At 35.6% G+C, this 23,925-nt stretch overlaps 1 protein-coding gene across 3 annotated transcripts in view; it reads left to right on the forward strand.

The window, feature by feature from the left end:
* CENPN (centromere protein N) overlaps positions 1 to 23,925 on the forward strand; it is a 57,313-nt gene that overhangs the window by 22,403 nt on the left and 10,985 nt on the right. For all 3 annotated transcript variants that reach the window (XR_012473428.1, XM_074209725.1, XM_074209726.1), the window contains 3 exons: positions 290 to 391; positions 6,565 to 6,616; positions 23,784 to 23,896. Coding sequence is in view for 2 of the 3 variants with exons in the window: in XM_074209725.1 (XP_074065826.1) it covers positions 290 to 391; positions 6,565 to 6,616; positions 23,784 to 23,896 (267 nt within the window). In the remaining variant the exon portion in view is untranslated. The remainder of the gene's footprint in view (positions 1 to 289; positions 392 to 6,564; positions 6,617 to 23,783; positions 23,897 to 23,925) is intronic.

Consider the following 23,925-nt stretch of genomic DNA (forward strand, 5'->3'; position numbering starts at 1 on the left):
TGAATTCAGGTTTTCTGACTCTGAATTTTCTTTTTCTAGTATCCTAAACTACATACCCTTCCATCTCCCTCCTACCCTTCCACCCAGTTTTTGTTTTGATATTATCGAACACTATAAATTTTAAGCAATTCTGATATCCATAGTTAGTTATAGGAATTATTCAGAAGCCATTCATTTTCCATTTTTTTAGTGGAAAACATTGATTATTTAAATTCTTTCATATTTACTTTTGTAAATGTAAGCATAATGGGATAACAGTCACAATAGTTTTACTCATTTTCATCTTAAGGCACTGATGACCGCTAGCAGGTACCACAAGATCCAACAAATGGAACTCCGAAGCATCTATCTGAATTCTCTTAAGGCTATTGTTTTTAAGCAGTATAATCAGGTGAGCCATTTGATATATCTCTCTTCAAAGTTAAGTCTTCTTTCAGGCATGATTAAAAGCAACCTAGCAGATGGGAGAATTCACCTTCTCCAAGAGCAGATTGCTTTATATATTATTGAACTAGTGAAGCAATCTTTCAATAAAGTAACTTGAAAGTAAACAAAGTAATTTCCCAACATATGATAACATATGTTATCATCTCTAGGCATTCAGACATTGATTTCAGATGATCATTAGCTACAAGAAGCAATGAAAAGTGGTTTCAGTTTGAAGAATGTGGGAGGTACCCACAGAAATGCTCTTTTAATTAGATTGTATTAACTCTTTACTAGAAGTATTAATAGCATAGATGGGACTACGGTCATTTGACTTTAGATGCTTTTGAATTAATTATATATTTTTACCAACTATTATGTTTAATTTACTTGGTGATGCATTTTGGAATTTTTAAAAAATATTTCTTCTTGTTCAAAATTATATATTTTAACTTTTTTCCCATTATGAAGGGGAAAAAGTTTCTCATGAATTACATAACTGTTATTTGTGATTTATCTTTTAATGCCAAATGTATGTTAATACATTGAAACTGTAATAGATCTGCTTTGTTTATCTTGGATATGTGGTAACATTGTGTCCAAGGTTTTTATACAAAATAGACACTTAATAGATGCTTGTTAAGTGACTATTCCTTAATCAGTAGGGAGAAAAAAGAATCATAAGATTTATATCTTGATGAAACCTTAGAGATTTAGTCCAGTTCCCCCTCATTTTATAAATGTAGAAACAGAATTGTCAAGATAGTTTGTCCAAAGTCACAAAGATAAATCAACCAGTAGCAGAGCTGATACCAGCTTGTCTAATTTCATATACAGTGTTATTTCCATGATATCAAAAGCATCTCTCTGAAAAACCAGCATTTCACCCACAGAAATCAGTATTAGGGAGTTTAAAATGTGATTTTTTCCCCCTCAATAATATTTTTCAAATCTTTTTTGAAGATTTTGGGAGGGCTAGACTAAAAAGGATCCCAGATTCCCATAAAGAGGATTCCTCAAAGCCCTCCCAGGGGGGTTTTGAGGTATACTGCTCTATTAAGAAATAGAATCATCTATAGACTCCCTCAGCCAACTCGAAAATCCTCAGAGATCTTGGAATAGATAAATTGGGACTGGTCAAGAACAAAAAGATAGAGATCCCTGAAGTTCTAACAGTTGGGGGGAGGGGGGGAACAGTTCTGCCATTTCCTGCTTGAACTATACAGCATCTAGTTTAAGCTTTTCTGAGCCCCTGCCTGACTGCCTGCACCTAGTTCAGGAACAGTCTGAAGGGACTCTGGGGAGAATCCAGTGCATCATTATGAATTATGAGATAAAGAGTCTTAGACCAACCCAATCTTAATAGTTCCCAGAGGAGAGAGCAGCTTTCAGAGTTTTCTAGGCAAGGTCCTCTTGAGGCTTCAGCTAAGCTATGAAAAACACAAAGGCCTTAGACAAAATCAAGGCCCAACAACTACTAAAGCCTGTGATGGGAACCTGGGGCAGGAGTATCCTTTGAACCCAGCAGCAAATGCAAAGCACCTCAGGCAAAGCATATAGCAGATAAAGCCTGAGAGCCCTGTAACTGAGAGTCTTCCCACTCTCACCTCCCCAAATAGTGCCCAACACTCAAACACCCCCCCCCCCCAGAGTCCTTTGAAGGAAGTCTTGCTGACCCACTGTACTTAGGACCAGACAGTAACTTGACCCATGGTCAGCATAGCCTCCCATCATGGGCAGTCCAGAGAAAGCTTTAAATACTATAACCAATACCTTGGCTTGAGATTTGCCCATGAGGTAATAGCAACAAGTCTAGATAAACCCTCAGGGAGAAAAATGAGCTGACTGTACCTGGAGGAAATTAAGAGATACAAAATAGGAAAGTTAGGGAGGAAAGAATGGCAAGGAAACTTGACTCCCTCAAAAACTAACTGCCTTGAAAATTAGGATAGACCAGGCATAAAACATTGACTTGATAAGAAAGTAAAAAATAGCAAAGAACAAAATATCAAGATCAAAAGAATGAATAAGAAACCTTTATTAAGCGCTTATTATGTGTAAAAACTCTTTGCTAATTGCTCAAGATTCAACAAAGTAAGACAGTCCTTGCTCTTTAGGATTTCACATTCTGATAGCAGAGACAAAACTATAACAGATTTCCATTATAATGTAGATGGAAAGGTTTCATGTTCATTGAAGAGCAATGGCAAAGGAGATGTTCATGCTGCTGCTTTTGTCTTTTAAAGATATGTGAGTTTCTATACTGAACTATTTGACAGTACCAAGGACTTTAATGATAAGAACTGTCTTTTCTGAGTCTTCAGTAGATGTAGTTTGTAGCACTGCAGGTATAATTGTCAGATTGCATCTCCACTGGGATTGCTTTCTAAAATGATGGCTGAAGGCAATGAACTAGAAGCATCACTATTCCCAAGACTCTTAGGTTCAAGATCCTGGACTGTATCTCTGAGACGGTCTGAGAGAAGGTGATGGTCAAGGTGGTAGTGGTTTGATTTGTCTGGAATATATAACCTACTATCTTTTGATTAGAACACGACTCCTGCTACTATGCTTACTTACCTGACCTATGGGTGGCAACTGACTTTCAACTAATGGGGAAAGCTAGTTACTTCTTCATAGGAGTTGCTTCTGTGAATGATGGCTGTGTGGTCTGGGTTGGAAGCAGATCTGTGGCTTGGGAGGGTCCTGTCATTCTCAAGGCGGCGGGGCCTATCTGCCTTTTAATGGCATTTGGTCAGCAACTGTTCCTGATAGTGTTGAGGAAGATCAACCCTTTCTCTGTAATTATTTCTGCCCTTTAATGATTACTTAAAGGACTGGAATAAAGGCACATTTGTGGGTTTGTGGGTCAACATGGGAGAAAAGAAAAGAAAATCTACAAAGCATAGTATCAAAAAGCAACTGACATGAAAACAGGTCAGAAAATAATACATCTGATATCTTATTTCATTAATTATATTAAATGAAAACTGCCTGGATCTCTTAGAATTGGAGGACAAAGTAAAACTAGGAAAAAAATACATTGTTCGCCTACAGAAAGAAACTTTTAAATGAAAATTTAAAACTTTAAAATGAAAATACCTACACAAATAATAGTCAAAGTCCAGTCTCCGGAGTAAAGAAAAAATATTGCAAGCAACCAGAAAAAAAGAATTTAGATACCAAGGAATTATAATAAGGATTACATAAGAATCAGTAGCTTTCTGTAGAAGAAGAGGAGAGATTAAAATAAGCTAATCCAAAAGGCAAGAGATAAAGAATACAATCAAGAACAATCTTTCTGACAGAATAAATATGAGGGGAAATGGACCTATAGTGATATAGGATTTCTGAGCATTTCTGTTGAAAAGTCCAGAACTGAGTAGATGTTTTGAAATAGAAATGCAGTTACAAAGAAAAAGGTTCACATATTTGTTTAATTGAAAAGGTTTATGTAATAATGAATTATTTACGTATTATTAAGGGAAAATAAATATCTTCTCAGAACTTTATTGTTTTATGGATCATAGAGAAAGGTTACAATGAGTGGTTTAGTTTTTGTTTTAATGGTTTTATGAAAAATAAAAAAGAAGAAAGATGGGAGGGAAATCTTGCACATAATTCCAGTTATGTCCAACTCTTCATGATTCTATTTGGAATTTTCTTGGCAAAGATACTGGAGTGGTTTGCCATTTCCTTCACCTCATTTATAGATGAAAAACCTGAAGCAAATAGGGTTTTAAGTGACTTGCCCAGGGTCATACCATTATTTAAATGACTGAGGCCAAATTTGAACTTACAGAGTCTTCCTGACTAGTTGCCACTTCCATATAATAGATATATGAAATGAAAAGAATATAATCATAGAGAGGTGGCTAGGTGGCATAGTGGATAAAGCACTGGCCTTGGAGTCAGGAGTACCTGGGTTCAAATCTAGTCTCAGACACTTAATAATTACCTAGCTGTGTGGCCTTGGGCAAGCCACTTAACCCCATTTGCCTTGCAAAAACCTAAAAATATATATATATAATCATAGAGATGGGGGAACAGGCATCCCTTAAATCTCACTTTCAATTAACATTAGACACAGACTTTTTGATATAGAAACATATTACTCAAAAGGTAAATAGAGAAGAACAAAGAAGGGGCAGAAAACAGGTCAAGAAGGAGGACAAGATAGTTAATGGACTAGTCCATCATAAGTAAACAAAACTCACATGTTGAAGGGAGGAATGTTAAGGGAGAATTAAAAGAAAAGGAAGGGGGCTGCTAGGTGGCGCAGTAGATAGAGCACTGATCTTGGAGTCAGTACTACCTGAGTTCAAATGCAGCCTGAGACACTTAATAATTACCTAGCTGTGTGGCCTTGGGCAAGCCACTTAACCCCATTTGCCTCGCAAAAACTTAAAAAAAAGGAAGGAATTGGTAAAAACTTGGAATTAGGGGTGGGGCAGAGACAAAAAACTACAAATTGAATATTTCATTTTAATGTCACAATATTAGGTAAATTCCTTCTACCATATTTTTATGCAAAAGAGGGTGAAAGGAACAAAAAGTGAAAATTACAAGCATATATGGAATGGAGGTAAATAACACAATTAGTAATCATAACTGGATATGAATGGAATGAATTCACCCATAAAATGAAAAACAATAGCAAAATAGAAATAGAAAGCAAAAAATTGACAATATGTTGCTTGCAAGAAAAACTTGAAACAAAGATTCCCATAGAGTTAAAATCTTTCATGCTTTAGCTGAAATAAAAATATCAATAGCAATCATAATTTCAGATAAGGCTATAGTAATTAAAAAGAGAGAATGATATTATGGTTAATAGTACCAGATATAATGAATCAATGTTACAACTTAATATATATGCCCCTAATAACAAAACATCTAAATGTTTAAAGGAAAAAATAATTATATTATAAGGAGAAGTAGTAGTAAAACCATAATAGCATGGGAACTTACACAGCATTTTCAGATGTAGATGACTCTAACCAAAAGTTTATACAAGAAGGAAATTAAGGGTTTGAATAGAACTTCAAAAAAAAGAACATTGCAACAAAGAAAATAATCTTAATGAAAAGACTTACCAAAACTTAGGGGGATGCAGCTAAAGTTGTTCCAAGAGGAAAATTTAAATCTCTAAGTGCTTTCATAAGTAAAAGAGAGAAACAATAAGTCAATTAGATATACAGCCTGAAAAAAACTTGAGTAACAAATTGAAAATCCCACACTAAATAACAAAGTAGAAATTTTGCAAAATAGAGGTTAATATAGTTGCAAGCAAAGAAAGACCACTGAATTGATAAAAAAAAAAATTAGGAACTCTTAAAACAATATAGTAGATAAGAAATTAGTTAGTTTTAAAAATGAAAGGAAACTAAATTGTTCCTATCAGAAATTAAAAGAGGACTTAGAATTATAGAGGAAATAAGGAAAATTTTCAGAAAGCATTTTTTCCCAATTATATGCAACTGATAAATTAGAAGAAATGGATGAATACTTAGAAAAATATAAAATACCCATAACAAAAGAATAATTAGACTAACCCATTATCAGAAAGAGAAATTGAATAAAATATAAAAAACACCAAAAGGCTGCAAAAACAAACTCAAATACTATATGGATTTGCAAGTGAATTCTAACTTACAAGTACAATTCCAATATTACATAACTGATTTAAAATAATAACAAAGCACCTTTCCAATCTCTTTATACAAATACTGACCTAAACCATGGAATGAAAAAAGAAAAAAAAATTCCAGACATATATGCCAACGAATACTGATGCAGATATTTTAAATAAAATACTAGTAAGTAAATTATAATAACATATTACAATGATTTTACATTATGACCAGGTTCAATTTTCACCAGAAGTGTAGATTTGGTTTAACATAAGGAATTCTTTAATTCTGGGGTGTTTTTTTTTTTGGGGGGGGGGGTTGCTTTGTTTTTTTACTCTTGGATTTTGAGGGAGAGAGCTATTAATCATAAAAATATACTTTTAAATAAAAACCAAATAAAATCATTTTGATACAAGATTCTGATAATTTCTTCTTGCTAGATAAATTAGAATGATATTTTCAAAAATAGACTGACAAAAGTGCTAATGTCAAATTTTTTTCTTAGGATTTTCAAATTTGTTGCCTTACACCTTTACAGGAAAGAAGTTTTGAAACAGGTAACTGATTTAATTTTTTCTCTTTATAATGATATATTTCATATATAGTATATATTTCATTGCTTTTAAAGTTTCTCTTAATATTTTTATCCTATTAAGATAATGTGTTTTGAGATCTTGGTTCAGTATGGTTTTTCAGCATACTTTGAGGGCAACACTTTCAGAATGATAAAAATTAATCTTTGCTGAAGAAAAGACACTACCCATAGCTCAGAATCTTATTTTCGTAAAATTTGAAAGATAGAAGGGTCTTCAGTAGCAATCTAGTCCTACCTCTACATAAAAGGGATCCCCACTATAATGTATCTGACAGCTTTTTCTTGAAGATTTCCAAGAAGGGGAGAATAAGATAACCTATTGCACCTTGGGACAGCCCAAATTTTGAGGAATTTCCTGACTTCAAACCCAAATTGATTTCTTTGTAACTTGTACAACCTGTTTATTGTTGTTCCCTCTGTGGCTAAAAACAGCAAGTCTAATATTTCCTGCATATTATAGCCCATTCAATACTTGATTCAAGTTTCCTCCATTTTCTCCTCTCCATTTAAAACATGCTAAGCTCCTCCACCCTATTTTTATGTGACATGAACTCAAAGTCTTCCACTGTACATTGCATATCCCCAGCACTGAACAATTTTACAGGTATGGAATAACAAGGACAAAATACAGTGGAACTGATGGTTCCCTCTTCCTAGAAGCTTGTGGACCTCCTTGAGTATGACCAAAGATCATAATTTCTTCAGTTGCCGCCATATCAGTCAAGTAGTATCACTCATAACCATTCCTCAAAGTCCTGTGGCAACAGACAAATGACAAAGCAGCAGGTACAGATACACTGATAGCTGTAGTCACAACCCTGTATACAGGCAACCTAGGGCCATAGGATCGTTTCTCCACCAAAAGCAGCAGTGTGTTTCAGCTGACCCTTGGGTGACTGAACAGCTTTCTTAAGGATCACACTGCTCACCTCCTGATGCAAGGAATGGACTAGAAAAGGTGCCCCCAAAATTGTCTGTTTACCCAACCCTGGCCTGATTACTATGACTGGCAGGTAATCCCACAGTGCTTTCAAGACACAAAAAAATCTACAAAAATTTCTTCAAAGAAGATTCCACTCACCTTTGGTGCATAGAAGGTGTGCCCACTCATAGACAACACATGAACCAATAGATCTGAAAGACAAATAGCTTTTGTTTCAAGAGAATTCAGCAAGTATGGTATCCAAATAGCCCTGAATGAAACAAGACTGGCAAATAAAGGCCAGCTTACTGAAGAAGCTGGATTGGTCACAGAGTGGTTGCATAGAAAGGGAATGCCATGAAGCTGGGGTAGGTTTTTGCAATTAAAACTAATTTAGTCAGTATTCTTGAATGCCTACCAAAAGGAGTGAATGACAGGCTCATGACAATGAGATTATCGCTTCCAGAAAAAGGCCATGCCACCATCATCAGTGCTTGTGCTCCCACTATGATGAACACTGTTGAAGTTAAAGAAAATTTTTATGAAAACCTGGAGACCCTTATCATCAGTGTACCAAAAGAGAAGGAACTTATAATTCTGGGTGACATTAATGCTAGAGTAGGCTCAGATTACCAGATGGGGCAGGGAGTCCTAGGGAGGAATGGAGTTGGAAACAGCAGTAGTCACCTTCTGCTGAAGACTTCTGCATCTTGTGACCTCATCACAAACACTGTCTTCTGTTTACTTAAATGTAATAAAATTTTGCAATCTTTGACATCTATTAGAGTATGTGATGGATGTGAGAATGACAAAGACAATGTGTGATGCAGAGTGCTGGACTAATCACAGACTCATCCTCTCTAAGCTGTATATTCATATTCAACCAAAGTGGCTGCCCCAAGGCAAAATGACTAATAGAAGAATTAATGTCAAGAGATTAGAGCATCTTTCTGTGCTGGAACAATTTGTTGCTAACTTGGAGGGAAACCTGAGCCAACACACAGTTGACAATAGTGGAGCAGAAAAGGAATGGAGCAGCTTTCAGAGATGTGGTGTACATCACTGCATTTGCTCATCTGGACCAGAGCAGTCGCCAAAACACCAAGACTGATCTGATGAAAATGATAGGGAAATACAGAAGCTGTTAAATGGAAAAATGAGAACTCCACAGGGTTTACCAGCAGGATAATTCATCTGTTTCTAAGAAGGAAGCATTTAATTCCATTAAAAGTAAAATCCAACCAAAGCTTAGAGAGATGTAGAATCAGTAAGATGTAGGCTCAGTAAGAAGGCAGATGAAATTCAATTTTATGTAGACAGTAAGAAACCAAAATGCTTTTATGATGCCCTGAAAGCTATTTATGGGTCAAAGACATAAGGTGCATCTCAACTACTCAAAGCTGATGGATCCACATTGATTAATGATAGGGACATAATCATAGAGAGATAGGCAGAACACTTCCATAGTCTTCTTTGGGGTTTCTTTGTTTCTTTTGGTTTTTACAAGGCAATGGGGTTAAGTGACTTGCTCAAAGTCACACGGCTATGTAATAAGTGTCTGAGGCTGGATTTGAACTCAGGTCCTTCTGACTCCAGGGCAGTGCTCTATCCATTGCACCACCTAGCTGCTCCCATAGTATTCTTTTTTTAAAAAAAAATTTATTTTCATCCATTTTTACATGTATATTTCCAAGTTATAAAGTTTCCCTCCACCCTTCCTTCCCATTCCCCTCCCCTCAGTTGGGAATAGTTAGGTTAGTATTTTACATACATATTTTGTTAAACTTATTTACAAATTAGTAATTAGTTTTTGGCATGAGGAATTAGGATTAAGAAATATTTTTTATAAAATGTTTATAAGATTCAATAGGGCTGTTTTTTTTCTGTGTATTTCATTTCTCTTCCTCTGCTTGGGGATAATATAGTCCATAATCTGTCAGATATGGTTGTCCTAGCTCCCTGGACTGCCGAGAGAGGTTGCTTCCATCAAGGTTGCTCATCTCATAATGCTGATGTGTAAATTGTTCTCTTGGCTCTACTCCCTTTGCCCAGCATTGAATCCTGTAAGTCATTCCATGCTTTTCTAGAGTCTGACCATTTATGGTTTCTTATAGAACTATAATATTCCATAGTATTCATGTATCATAACTTGTTTAGCCATTCCCCAATTGATGGGCATCCCCTCAATTTCCAAATCTGCCCTACAAAAATGATTGCTATGAATATTTTGGAGCATGTAGGACTTTTTTTTCCATTTTTTACAATTTCTGGATATAGTCCTAGAATTGGACTTGCTGTGTAATAAACAGTTTTCTTGCTCTTTGGGTATAGTTCTATTTTGCTCTCCAGAAAGGTTGGATCCATTCACCACTCTACCATGCATTCATCATTGTCCCAGTACTCCCACAACCTCTCCAACATTAATCATTTTACCCTTTTCTCATCTGGCCTAATCTAATAGGTGTGAGATGATACCTCATTGTTTTAATTTGCATTTCTCTAATCAATAGTGATTTGGAGCATTTTTTTCCATATGATTGTATATAGCTTTAATTTCTTCATTTGAAATTGTTTGTTCATATCTTTTGACCAGTTATTCATTGGGGAATGACTTGTGACCTTACAAATTCGATGCAATTCTCTATATATTTTAGAAATGAGACCTTTATCAGAACTCCTGGTTGTGAAGATTGTTTCCCAGCTTTCCACTTTTCTTCTAATTTTGGCAGCACTGATTTTATTAGTGCAAAACATTTTTAATTTAATATAGTCAAAATCATTCATTTTGCAGATTATAATGTGTTCTAATTCTTGTTTGGTCATAAATTTATCCCTTTTCCATAGATCAGATAGATAGAATATTTTTTGGTCTATTAATTTATCTATGGTATTGCTCTTAATGTCTAAATCTTGTACCCATTTTGACCTTATTTTGATATAGGGTGTGAGATGTGGGTATGTGTCTAGTTTTTGCCATACTATTTTCCAGTTTTCCCAACAGTTTTTGTCAAATAGTGAGTTCTTATCCTGGAGGCTGATGTCTTTGGATTTGTCAAATAGTAGATTGCTGTAGTTGTTTACTGCCTTTTTTTTTTTAATCTATCCTAATCCACTGATCCATTACTCTATTTCATAACCAGTACCAGGCAGTTTGGATGACTGCCTCTTTATAGTATAGTTTTAAATCTGATAGAGCTAAGCCACCTTCCTTTACATTTTATTTTTGCCCTTTGGTTACTCCAGATGAATTTTGTTTCTGTTTTTTCTAGCTCAGTAAAGTATTTGTTTGGTAGTTTGTTTGGTATGGCACTGAATAAATAATTTGATTTGGTAGAATTGTCATTTTTATTATATTAGCTCAATTTAACCATGAGCATTTGACATTTTTTCAATTATTTACAACTGACTTTATTTGGGTGAGGAGAGCTTTTTAATCGTGTTCATTCAATTTTTGGGTTTGTCTTGGGAGGTGCATTACCAAGTATTTAATATTATCTACAGTTATTTTAAATGGAATTTCTCAATCTCTTGTTCTTGGGCTTTGTTAGTCATATATAGAAATGCTGATGATTTAGGTGGGTTTATTTTATATCCTGCTACTTTGCTGAATTTGTTAATTGTTTCAAGGAGCTTTTAGATATTTTATCGGGTTCTGTAGGTATGCCATCATATCATCTGCAAAGAGTGAAAGTTTGGCTTCCTCATTGCCTGTTCTGATTCCTTCAATTTCTTTCTTTTCTCTTATTGCTACTGCTAGCATTTCTAATACTATATTGAATAATAATGGTGATAGTAGGCATCCTTTTTCACCCCTGAATTTATTGGAAATGCTCTGAGTTTATTCCCATTAAATATATTTGTTGAAAGTTTTTAGATAGTACTATTTATTATTTTAAGGAAAACTCCAGGGGTAGCTAGGTTGCTCAGTGGATAGAGCACTGGCCCTGGAGTCAGGAGTATCTTAGTTCAAATCCAGCCTCAAACACTTAATAATTACCTAGCTGGGTGGCCTTGAGCAAGCCACTTAACCCCATTTGCCTTGCCAAAAAAAAAAAAGGAAAACTCCATTTATTCCTATATGTTCTAGTATTTTTAATAGGAATGGATGTTATCAATGGCTTTTTCAGCATCTATTGAGATAATTATATGGTTTCTGTTGGTTTTACTGCTGATATATTTAATTATGTTGAGTATTTTCCTAATGTTGAAACATCCCTGCCTGCCTGGTATAAATCCAACCATATCATGGTGTATTTATCCAGGTAATAACTTGCTGTAGTCTCATTGCTAAAATTTTATCTAAGATTTTTTGCATCAGTATTCATTAGGGAGATTGGTCTATAATTAATTTGTCTGTTTTGGAAGGTTTAGGAATCAGTATTATGTTGGTATCATAAAAGGAGTTTGGTAGAATTCCTTCCTCTCCTATTTTTTTAAATAGTTTATGTAGAATAGGAATTAATTGTTCGTTAAATGTTGGGTAGAATTCACTTGTAAGTTCATCTGGACTGGAGACTTTTTCTTAGGGAGTTTATTGATGGTTTCTTCAATTCCTTTTTCTGAAATGGGGTTATTTAAGTAATTTATTTCCTCTTCTGTTAATATGGACAGTTTGTATTTTTGTAAATATGCATCCTTTTCACTCAAGTTGTCCAATTTGGTGGCATACAGTTTGGCAAAGTAGATCCTAATTTCCTCTTTAATTTCCTCCTCATTGGTGGTTAGTTCACCCTTTTCATTTTTGATACTGGTTTTTTGGTTATCTTCTTTTTTTAAAAAAAAATCAGATTAGCCAAAGGTTTGTCTATTTTATTGGCTTTTTCATAAAACCAACTCTTAGATTTATTTATGAGATAAATGGTTTTTTCTTTTCTATTTTATTAATCTCCCTTGATTTTCAGAATTTCTAATTTGGTATTTAATTGGGGATGTTTATTTCTTTTTCTAGCTTTTTTAGTTGCATACCCAATTCATTGATCTCCTCTTTCTCTGTTTTATTCATATAGGCAGTTAGAGATATAAAGTTTCCCCTCAAAACTGCCTTGGCTGCATCCCATAAACTTTGGTATGATGTCTCATTTTTATCTTTTTTCTTGGATATAATTATTGATTATTTCTATTATTTTCTGTTTTTTCCACTCATTATTTAAGATAGTTATTTAATTTCCAATTAGTTCTTGGTTTATCTTTCCCTGACCCTTTATTAAGTGTAATTTTTATTGCATAATCTGAGAAGTGTATATTTATTATTTCTGCCTTTCTGCATTTGATTTAAAGGTTTTTTGTGCTCCAGTACATAGAGACTTTTGGTCCTTGGAGCTTATGATGCCCTCATTAGACATTAGACAAGGTGCTTAGCCCCTTGTGATTAAAGCCAGTCAGAATGTAATGAGAAGCTTAAGTTAAAGTTAACACTTCTGCTTTTTTTCAAGAGTTTTTATCTCAAACATAGTGATTTAATCTTGGACCTTTTCAATTGAGGGAAAAGACCCAATTAAATCTATATCCCTTAGGTTCATTCTCTTCAATTATATTCTACCCTATAATTATCCTTAAAGGAGTAAAAGTTTTTATTGAGTTAAAATTGTTATATCTTTACTTTTAGGGAACAACATTTGTTTAAAAGTTTTGTTTTTTCAGTCCCCTTTTTCATTTACCTTTTTTTATCTGATTCTTCAGTCATGTATTTGGCAATTGAATTCTCTGTTCAGTTCTGGTCTTTGTGTCAGGAAATTCTGGAAGTCTTGTAATTTATTGAACATCCATCTTTTCCCTGACAATATATGCTGAATTTTTCAGGGCAGTCCATTCTGGGTTGTAATCCCAGGTCCTTAGCTCTCCAAAATATATTATTTCAGTTCTTCCAATTCTTCAGTGTTGAAGATGATAGGTCCTGTGTTAGTCTGATTGTGTTCCCTTTGTATTTTAATTTTTTCCTTTTTGCTTTTACAATATTCTCTGTTTTATTTGAGGGTTCTGGAATTTGGCTATTACAGCCCAATCCTGGGTTCTCTTTCTGGAGGGGTTCTGTAAATTTTTTCAATTGTTATTCTCTTGTTCTGGTAGATTGAGGCAGTTTTCCCTTATAATTTCCTGCATGATGTTTTCCAGGTTCTTCTTAGTCCAGTGATTCATAGATTGTCTTTCCTGGATCTGTTTTCTGGGTCATTCATTTTCCCTAGAAGATAATTTACATTTTCTTCAGTTTTTTCAGACTTTTTATTTTGTTTGATGGAATCTTGTAGTCTTATAGATTCATTGGTTTCTAACTGTTCAATTCTAGTTTTTAGGATTTCATTTTCTTCAATTACCTTTTGTTTTTCCTTTTTCTTAAAGGTGTTGATTTCTCTGATCAACTTTTTAAAAATTTTTATTTATTTAAGGCAGTAGGGTTAAGTGACTTGCCCAAGGTCCCACAGCTAGGTAATTACTAAGTGTCTGAGGCTGCATTTGAACTCGGGTCCTCCTGACTCCAGGAACAGGGTTCTATTCACTGCAACACCTAGCTGCCCCTCTGGTCCACTTTTCACAATTTTCCTACATGACTTTCATTTCTTTTTTCCATTTTTGTTCTTCCTCTCTTTGGTTTTTTAAATTCTTTCTTAAGCTCTTCAATGAGCTTTTTGTATTTGAGTCCAATTTATAGACTTTTTTTAAGGGTTTTTTTTTCCAAGGTAAATGGGGTTAAATGGCTTGCCCAAGGCCACACAGCTATGTAATTATTAAGTGTCTGAGACTGGATTTGGACCCAGGTACTCCTGACTCCAGGGCTGGTGCTTTATCCACTGCACCACCTAGCCGCCCCTATAGACTGTTTTGATACTTTTCCTGTGAATGATGTTTCACAACTTTCTTCTTCAGACATGGCATTGCTTTCATCTTTATCTGTGGAGTATTTTTCTGTAGTGAACACACTTAGTTTTTTTGTTTATCTTTGTTGTTATAGTTTTGCTCCTGCTCCTGGGATATATGGAGTATAGATCTATTTTATTTTGCTAGGGCTGGAATCTGATTCCTGGCTCATTGTTGGCTAAGATGTTGCCTATGCAGTCCAGGCCTTGCCTTTGCAGAGGCTTTTTTTCCTGCCCATTTTTATGTCCAGGTTCTGACTTAACAGAGGATTGTTCCTGACCCATTCCTGTCTTTTGCCCTGATGTTTCTGGGTTCAGACTTTGTTTGGATTTGGGATCCTCTCTGCTGGCTTGCTATCCAGGTGTCAGGACCTCTGTTATTAGGGACCTGGATTGCATTGTGGATACAAGTCTCTTGCTGGCTTTCCCTCCTTTCCCGCCTCCTGGACTTTTCTTCCCCTTTTCCCCCAAAGAGATAGACCTTCACTGAAGATCCTCCACAGTGTCTACAGTTGAACTTCTTTGAATCATCTCTTTTTCTTGGTGTTATCTATAGTGTGAATGTCAGAGTAGAGCATTCATGTATCTTTGATAGAGAAAGGCTCCCGGAGCCTGTTAGCTTTAAGCCACCATCCTGACCCCACCCCAGAAGCCCCATAGCATTCTTAACAGACCATTATCCATCAATGCAGAAATCATTGACCACTTACTTCAAGTGGAAGTCAATCAGTCCCTAGCTGAAGTTTCAACTGAAGAAGAGGTTTTGAATGCCATGAGGCTCCTTTCATGTGGCAAAGCACCTGGTACTGATTCTATTCCAGCTAAGATCAACAAAGTGGGGGGTCAATGGCTCATCCAAAAACTGACTGAAATTTTCCAGGTTATTTGGCATGAAGAGTTTATCCCCCAAGAATTCAAGGATGCCTCCATTGTTCATCTCTATAAAGGTAATGGGATTAGATTGTCTTGTGACAAATCACAGGGGTATTTCTCTTTTAGTCATTGATGGTAAGATTTTTTCCAGAGTCCTTCTCAATAGACTGATCTTTCACTTGGAAGTTGGTCATCTTCCTGAGAGTCAGTAGAACAGTTGACATGGGTTTTGCTGCCTCACAACTCCAAGAAAAATGTCAGGAACAGAACAGAGGTCAGTATACAACAATTCTAGATCTGATACTTTTGATACCATTGGTCATGAGGATTTATAGAAAATTATGTTAAAATTTGGTTGCCCAGAAAAGTTCATTATTATTGTATGTCAATTTCATGCCCTATCATACTAAAGGTTTTGGATAGTGGATGATGCTCTAGAGGTTTCCCAGTCACCAATGGAGTAAAACAAGGATGTGTTCTCGCTCCCATGCTTTTCAGCATGATGTTTTTCAGCTATGTTATCAAATGCCTTCAACACGAATGAACATGGCCTCATGGTAAATTCTTCAACTTGAAAAGGCTACAAGCCAAGACCAAATTGGAGGGAATGTTGGGTTTTTGTTTTTTTTTTCTTTTTGATTTTCTATTTACAGGTGATTTATGTACTTTATGCAGCCTCTGAAGCTGAGATGCAACAAAGTAAGGGTCAATTCTCTACTGCTTGTGCTAATTTTGGTCTAGCAATTAACTCCAAGAAAACACAGGTGTTCCATCAGCCAGCATCACACCATCTATTTGGGGAACCATCGATTACAGCAAATGGAGAAGTTTTGAGTAATGTGAACAAGTTCACTTACCTTGGAAATGTCCTTTCCAAGGAGATATACATTGCCAATGAGGTTGACACATACATTACTAGAGCTAGCTCAGTATTTAGGAGGTTCTGAGAAAAAGTATGGGGGAAAAGGTATTTAGACTGACTACCAAACTGAGGGTCTACAAAACTGTTGTATTCACCTTTTTTGCTGTGAATCTATGAAACCTGGACATTCTGCCAGAGCCATGGATATTGAATCACTTCCATTTAAATTGTCATAAGAAGATTCTGAATATCACCTGGCAGGATAAGATACCAGACACTGAGGTCCTTTCTTAAGCTATACTGCCAGCATTTCAACATTACTACAGAGAGTGTGCAAACTGAAATGGACTAGATACACTGTTAGAATGCCAGATGTACACTTGCCAAAAAAACCTATTTTATGGAGAACTCAAACAGGACAAGAGTTCACAAGGGGGTCAAAAGAAGTGATACCAAGACACTCTGAAAGTCTCCTTGAAGAATTTAGAATTAACTGTACAGCTTGGGAGACCCTGGCATAGGACTGCCCGGCATGGCATGCCCTCATCAATTAGGGTGCTGCACTCTTTGAGGAAGGCAGAATTGAAGCAGCTCAAAGAAAATGTGACATGTAACTTTAGAGTACTCACCCTAGGTACTCACATGGGCTATTTGTGTCCAACTTGTGGTATAGCATTCTGAGCTCATATTTGTCTGATCACCCCCAATTGGACACACTGTCATTTGTCTCAAACATAATGATTGTCATTTTGGCTTTCTTCAATAACAAAGGACAAGAACCAACCAACCATTTTTTCAACACCTACTATGTGCCAGGCATTATGCTAAGTACTGAAGGTACAAGAAAAAGAAAAACAAAAACCAGTCTTTACTCTCATGGAGCTCACAGTTTACATACTGTCAATTTATCTTAAGCTGAATAAAGTTCTCTAAAAAATCTTTTTCAAAGAACTTCTGTCTGTTTGTATCTCCTATATCTTGTGATGCCAAGAAAAAAATTGGCATCACATATTTGAACTCAGGTCCTCCTGACTTCAGGGCAAGTGCTCTATCCACTGTGCAACCTAGCCACCCCTTAAAGCCAATTTTTTAAACCCAAATGTAACATTACATTTATATTCTACCTTCATTTATATTTCATGTTGTTATGTTTGACTCAAAATTAATTTGTCAAGTGCTTTTTGGACCTACCAGTGAGCCTTAGCTACCCTGCATAACTTTGTATTATTTATAAATTTAATTTTTTTTTTTTAGGTTTTTGCAAGGCAGATGGGGTTAAGTGGCTTGCCCAAGGCCACGTTTTTGAAAGAACTATGCCTTTACCAAACTCACTGATAAGAATGTTAACATAACGCAGAGACAAGCACTCCACCAGATATTTCCTGCTATGCTGGTACTGAAATATAGTTACTTATTGCATCTGGCCTTCCAGTACTTCTAGATCCATATACTTTTATTATTGTCTAATCCATCTTCTCCATAAGAACAGCATGAGATTGCATATGCTTCATTAAAGCCTAAGTAAATTATGTCTACAACATTTTCTTCATTATCTAGTTTAGTAATCCAGTCACGAGAGGAAATGAACTTTATTGGGCATAACCTGTTCTTGATAAAGCTGTGCTGGTTCTGTGTAACCATTGCTTCAGTTTCTAGAATTCAACCAACCATCTTTTTAAGGAATTATTGAGCTCACTGACCTATAGCTTGCAGACTATTGCTTTTTCTTTTTAATAATTGGAACATCATTTGTCTTTTTCCAATCTTGGGTCAGGGGGACAGTCTCTTATTTTCAAGATCTTCCAAGTGTCACTAACTGATTCAGTGGTCTAATGAATCAGTCAATTCTTTTAGTACTGAAGTGTGATCCATTTAGTTCTGCTGTAACATAAAAATGCCTTCCTAAAAATTGCCTTGCTATTCAAAATAAAAAATCAGTATGATTTTTGGGGTGAGAAATGGGGTTGAGGGCAGCACTTAAAAATTCACCAGTAACACATTAAAAAAGTAAGAACCTAATAAAGGTATTTTATGCATCTTAAATAGCTAAGAAATACATAAATACTGCAGTTAAATAATGGCAGTGTCTGCAGCCTTGGTTGTCAATGGGCCTGGGTGACAAAGCTGACTCTAGTTACTGGTGCAAGTTGGATTGAATTTGAGTGCTGTGCTAAGTCACCAGCCTCACTTTTTCCTCCAGAGCCATCTGGCTCCAGTGGCCAGATATGAAGCAGGACAACTGGAGATGACCTTGGATGCAAGGCACTTAGGGTTAAGTGACTTGCCCAAGGTCACATAGCTAGTAAATGTCCAAGGCTGAATTCAAACTGCTGCTCCAATCCATTTTGTTATAGCAGAATTGTCTATAGTTTATTGGGCTGGGTGATTTGTATTTGTTGTTCAGCCATTTTCAGGCCTGTCCAATTCTTTGTGGCCCCCATTTGGGGTTTTCCTGGCAAAGGTACTATACTGGTTTGCCATTTCTTTTTCTAGCTCATTTTACAGATGAGGAAAATGAAGCAAACATTTTACTTTAGCTGGTCATTGGAATTATCCTTTTGTTTTCATGATTTCATTCCTGAAAATCTCCCATTTCTCTTTGGCTTTAACCCCTTTTGTATTTTAGACCATGGGATCTAAGCTAGTGTTGAGAAAATATAAATACTATGCATTTTAGATCCAACTCTTCCTGAAACAATTTTTTAATAATTTTAACATTAACATTTAGTAGTTTAACATTAATCTAAATTCTAATTCTAATGTTTACAGAATGTACAAATTGACAGTTCCATTACTCCAGTGCTCTCAGATATTGTTTTTTAGTTGGGTCAGAATCTTTTTTTTTTTTTTTTTGGTTTTTGGAAGGCACATGGGGTTAAGTGGCTTGTCCAAGGCCACACAGCTAGGTAGTAATTATTAAGTGTCTGAGACTGGATTTGAACTCAGGTGCTCCTGACTCCAGGGCCGGTGCTTTATCCACTGTGCCATCTAGCTGCCCCAGGTCAGAATCTTCATCAGCTACTTATCTTGACCAAAATACTAGAGAGGTTTGAAATTTCCTTCTCCAGTACATTTTATATCTGACGAAACCGAGGCAAACCTAGTTAAGTGACTTGACCGAGGTCACATAGCTGGTAAGTATGTGAGGCTGGGTTTGACCTCATGATAGATGAGAATTCTTGACTCCAGATTGGGCACTATTTCTACTGTTCTACCTAGCAATTTAAGGAAATTCAAGATTCAATTAAAAGATCACATTAAAATTTAGTTTAAGGGTAGTTATATTTTCATCTAAAAAATGATAGTCACATATACTAAAATTTTTCCTTTCTTCTTTCACTGGAAGGATTGAAATTGATGAACAATTTAATGCCTTGTAAATGAAAAGGGATTTCAAGGATAAATGTGGTACCTGAAAGAGGGCACTGCTCATGAGTGGGTCATAGTACCAATCAATTCTTGGAGTGAGGAAGGCAGGGATCTTAACTAGAATTTTTTTTTGCATTCTAAATGTATTTACCATGCTTAATCCATTTTCTTAGACTTCAATTTTTATTCTTAACCTTTTTGTACATTTTCCAAATAGGAAAGTAGAGGAATAATTTATTTCTTACTATTTTCAATGGAACTAAAAGGAGGGTTTTTTTTTTTTTTTAGGTTTTTGCAAGACAAATGGGGTTAAGTGGCTTCCCCAAGGCCACATGGCTAGGTAATTATTAAGTGTCTGAGACCAGATTTGAACCCAGGTACTCCTGACTTCAGAGCTGGTGCTTTATCCACTACGCCACCTAGCTGCCCCCTAAAAGGAGGTTTTTGAAAAATATATTTCCATGCCATGTTCACCCTGATAGTGATTAGAATAAAATTTCCCTTTGTTGGTTGTTCTACCTTTGAAGGAAGAAATCATCACTCAAGTAACTCAAGAAGTCATTGACTGCTTGGTTTTTATCTGTGTGCTTCAGCAGATGTCTGAATAGAACAGGTTAAGGAGATGGCAAACCACTCCAATGTCGGTATCTTTGTCAAGAAAATCCCAAATGAGGCCATGAAGAGTCAGATGTGATGGAAACAACTCAACAATGATAGAAAACTAGCATTTATAATTGTGCTCTTAAGTTTTACAAAGCGTTTTTATAAATATTGTTTTATATTAGCCTCCCAAGAGATTAAGTTAAATGCCTAAGGATGACACAGCTAGTAAGTGTCTAAGGCTGAATTTGAACTTGGGTTTTCTTGACTCCCTTGCTTTGTCCAGTGTGCCACCTGATAGCTCATCCTATACCGATTTTTTGGAAGACAGCACCTTCTTTTTCAGATATCTCCTCCTCTATAGGAAAAGCCTCAAATATTTTTTAGAGCTATAACCAAACAACTCTTTATTCCTCTTTGTGATATACTTCCACCTTCCAGTAACTGGTCAAGCATCATCTTCCCTCCTCTCACCTAACCTCCCCCCCGCATAAAAACTTCTTCTGTTTCTTATATAGACCCTTTAGGTTCTCTGAGAGAGATGAGGTTATACTTGGAACACAGATAACAGTAATTTTGCCTGTCGAAGGTCATTTCATATTTTCATGTTATTTTTCATAGTGGGTGATTTCAGCTCTTAATTAAAAAAAAAACCCAAAAACTTTATTTGTGGGTATTTACACCTCAGCCCTATACCTGGTTAAAACCCTTAGAGTTGGGGCGGCTAGGTGGCGTAGTGGATAGAGCACTGGCCCTAGAGTCAGGAGTATCTGAGTTCAAATTCGGCCTCAGACACTTAATAATTACCTGCATGGCCTTGGGCAAGCCACTTAACCCCATTGCCTTGCAAAAACCTTAAAAAAAAAAACCCTACAATCAATAATGACCTCTTAAATTGATAATCTCACTCTAGTTTTCTTTAGCTTCAACAACTTTCCTCCATACCTACCTCCTCTAATGAACTAATCAATCTCCTGCCTGTTTTCATCAATTTGCCCCACTCACCAATTCATCCTATTCATTTGTTTATCTCTCTTCCATTTATCTTTTCTTAGTTACTTTGTCCTGTCTTGCCAAGTATCTTCAACTTATCTTTTAATTTACCTTTTCAGAGTATTCTCCTGTTCCTTCTTAATCCTCCATAATTAATTGTACTTGGTTTTGTTTCCCTCTCATAATCTGGAAATAATAGTATAGATTCATTTCTTCAAATTTCCCTCAGTGTCTTCAAATTCTAACCAAAATTCATGTCTATTTACTAGTTCAAAGTTACCTATGTAATTTTCTTCTCCTTAATTGACTCAAATCCTTTGACTGCCATAGATGCTTTAAAGTAGAATTAGTTAAAATTAATGAAATAGAAATGTTTGTAAATCAGACACTTCAAATTTCATTCTTCACATTATAAAATCAAAGTATCCAGATTCAGACTGAATTTCAGAATTTGAGTCAATATGTGTTTCTGACATAGCAGTTCTTATAAGAAAAATTAGTATTTGCAAAGTAGAAATCTATCTTTTCTTTGTTAATTTGAATAGATGTATAAGCCTCCCACACTGAATTATTTTCCATATGTAAATAATTTGTTTTCATTTAAAGTATTGGGATACTCTTTATATGACAATAAGTTTTGTTCATATTTTTTATAAGAAAGCTTATTCACTAACAACATTGTATTGTTAACAACTAATTGTCAGAATTGACTCTCTCCATTGTCTCCTCAACATTTCTAATGGTAGCCTCTGCTGCTTTATGTGACAGTTCTTGTGGTTACGCAGTCATTTTTGAGCAGTTATAAATAGTAGAACGTTCTTTCTTATTTTGAATGGAACTTTATTATAATTAGGTTCAAGAGGTAGGAGAGGGGGTGGTTAGGTGGCACAGTGCATAGAGCATTGGCCCTGGAGTCAGGAGTACCTGAGTTCAAATCCAGCCTCAGACACTTAATAATTACCTAGCTGTGTGGCCTTGGCCAAGCCACTTAACCCCATTGCCTTGCATAAAAACCTTAAAAAAAAAAAAAAGAGGAGAGAAAGATAGTTAAAAATGATGCTGTGAATGTTGAAGAAAAAGCTATGACTGAGAAAGTAAATCCTAATTAAATCTGTACCTCTGAGCTCAGTGATTTGACAGAAGAGGCCAACATTTGAAGTGTCAGAAGATGTTCTGTTTTTATTAGCAGCTTTTAAAAATTACTGTTGTATCTAAGAGAAGTTCATGTCAATATGATGGCTATATACTTTAGTATATAAAGTATGTTAAAGCACTCTATACCAAAAGAGAGCTATAAATAAAAGGAAAGAATAAAATCATCAGAGTGGAATGAATGGGAACAGTTGAACCATGGATGTCAGCCCCTGAATTCACTCATTCAACCAGTATTTAGCATCTTCTATGCTTAGGGCTTTGTGCTTGGTGCTGTATGGTACATAAAGGCATACTTTAGTGGAGCTTTATTTGGTAGAGGAAATAAAAATTTTATACAAATAGCTGTGGAACAAAGTAATGACAAAGTGACAAGAGAGAGACTTGGAATACTATGAGAAAGGAATTTGAGCTAGTGAATTTCATTGGTTATTTATAATAGCTAGTATTTTCTTTTTGTTAAAATATATTGTATTTGCTCGAATGTGTGCCTTTCTTCCTACTAAATTGTGAACTCCATGAACACAAGGACTGTCTTTTAATCTTTGTAATTCACTAATTGAGAGGTAGCTGTGACATAGTGGATAGAAATTCTTCTGACATGGATTCGCTGGTGACCTTATACCACTTGACCTCTTGACTGGCCTAGGCAACTCTAAGTTGCAGAAAAGAGATCTGTGAGATCTCTTCACAGATGAGGTACAGATCTAAGTGAAAAGCAAATTTTAAAAATATATAATGTAATGATGGTTGTCCTAAGTTCTCGAAAAAGACCATGACATCAAAGAGGTGATGCTATGACAAGCACATGATTTGGATTTGAGTGAGAGGGTGCTATGCTAAGTCACCAGCCTCACTTTCTCTTTGAGAGCCATCTGGTTCCTGTGGCCAGCTGTGAATCAAGACAACTGGAGATGGCTCTGAATACAAGGCAATCAAGGTTAAGTGACTTGTGCAAGGTCACATAGCTAGTAAATGCCTGAAGCTAGATTCAGACTCCAGTCCTTCTGACTAAGAACAGTGCTCTATCCATTGAGCCATCTAGCTGCCCTTATAATGTAATCCCACACTTGCACTGCCTGCTGTGTGGCCTTAAGCAAGCTGCTTAACTTCCTGGGTGCTCTATAATGTAAAAGCTGATATTTGTATTGTGTTTTATGTTTGTATACACTATCAAATTTTGATTCCCATGACATCCCTATGTAGAAGGTAATATAGATAATGAAAAATTCATTTTGCAGGTAAGGAGATAAGACAAAGACAGTGTGACTTAACCAAAATCACAAAATTAGTTTTGACTCCAAATCTTGGCTTCTTTCTACTATAGCAACATTTTCTCTCTTTTTAACTACCCTCTAATAGAGTAGTATGTAGAGTTGGTAATTAATACATGTGGAAGCTGTTGAAATTTTTTATATTTTATCTTTCAAAAAAATTCTTGAGGAATAAAAATGTATTTCTGATAACCCAGAAATCTTAAATAGTTTTTTTCCCCCTTTATCCACAGTGGATCCAAGGATCAAACATGAAAATATAAAAGAGAAGGAAAGAATCCAGAGAGTGACACAGGAAACTTTTGGGGATTGTGTCCAACCAAGAATAGAATTTGCACAGTACAAGGTAGAGATTATCTGAAATAATGACTTTAT

Source organism: Macrotis lagotis, chromosome 1 (genome assembly GCF_037893015.1).
Source record: "Macrotis lagotis isolate mMagLag1 chromosome 1, bilby.v1.9.chrom.fasta, whole genome shotgun sequence".
NCBI classification, from domain to species: Eukaryota; Metazoa; Chordata; class Mammalia; order Peramelemorphia; family Peramelidae; genus Macrotis; species Macrotis lagotis.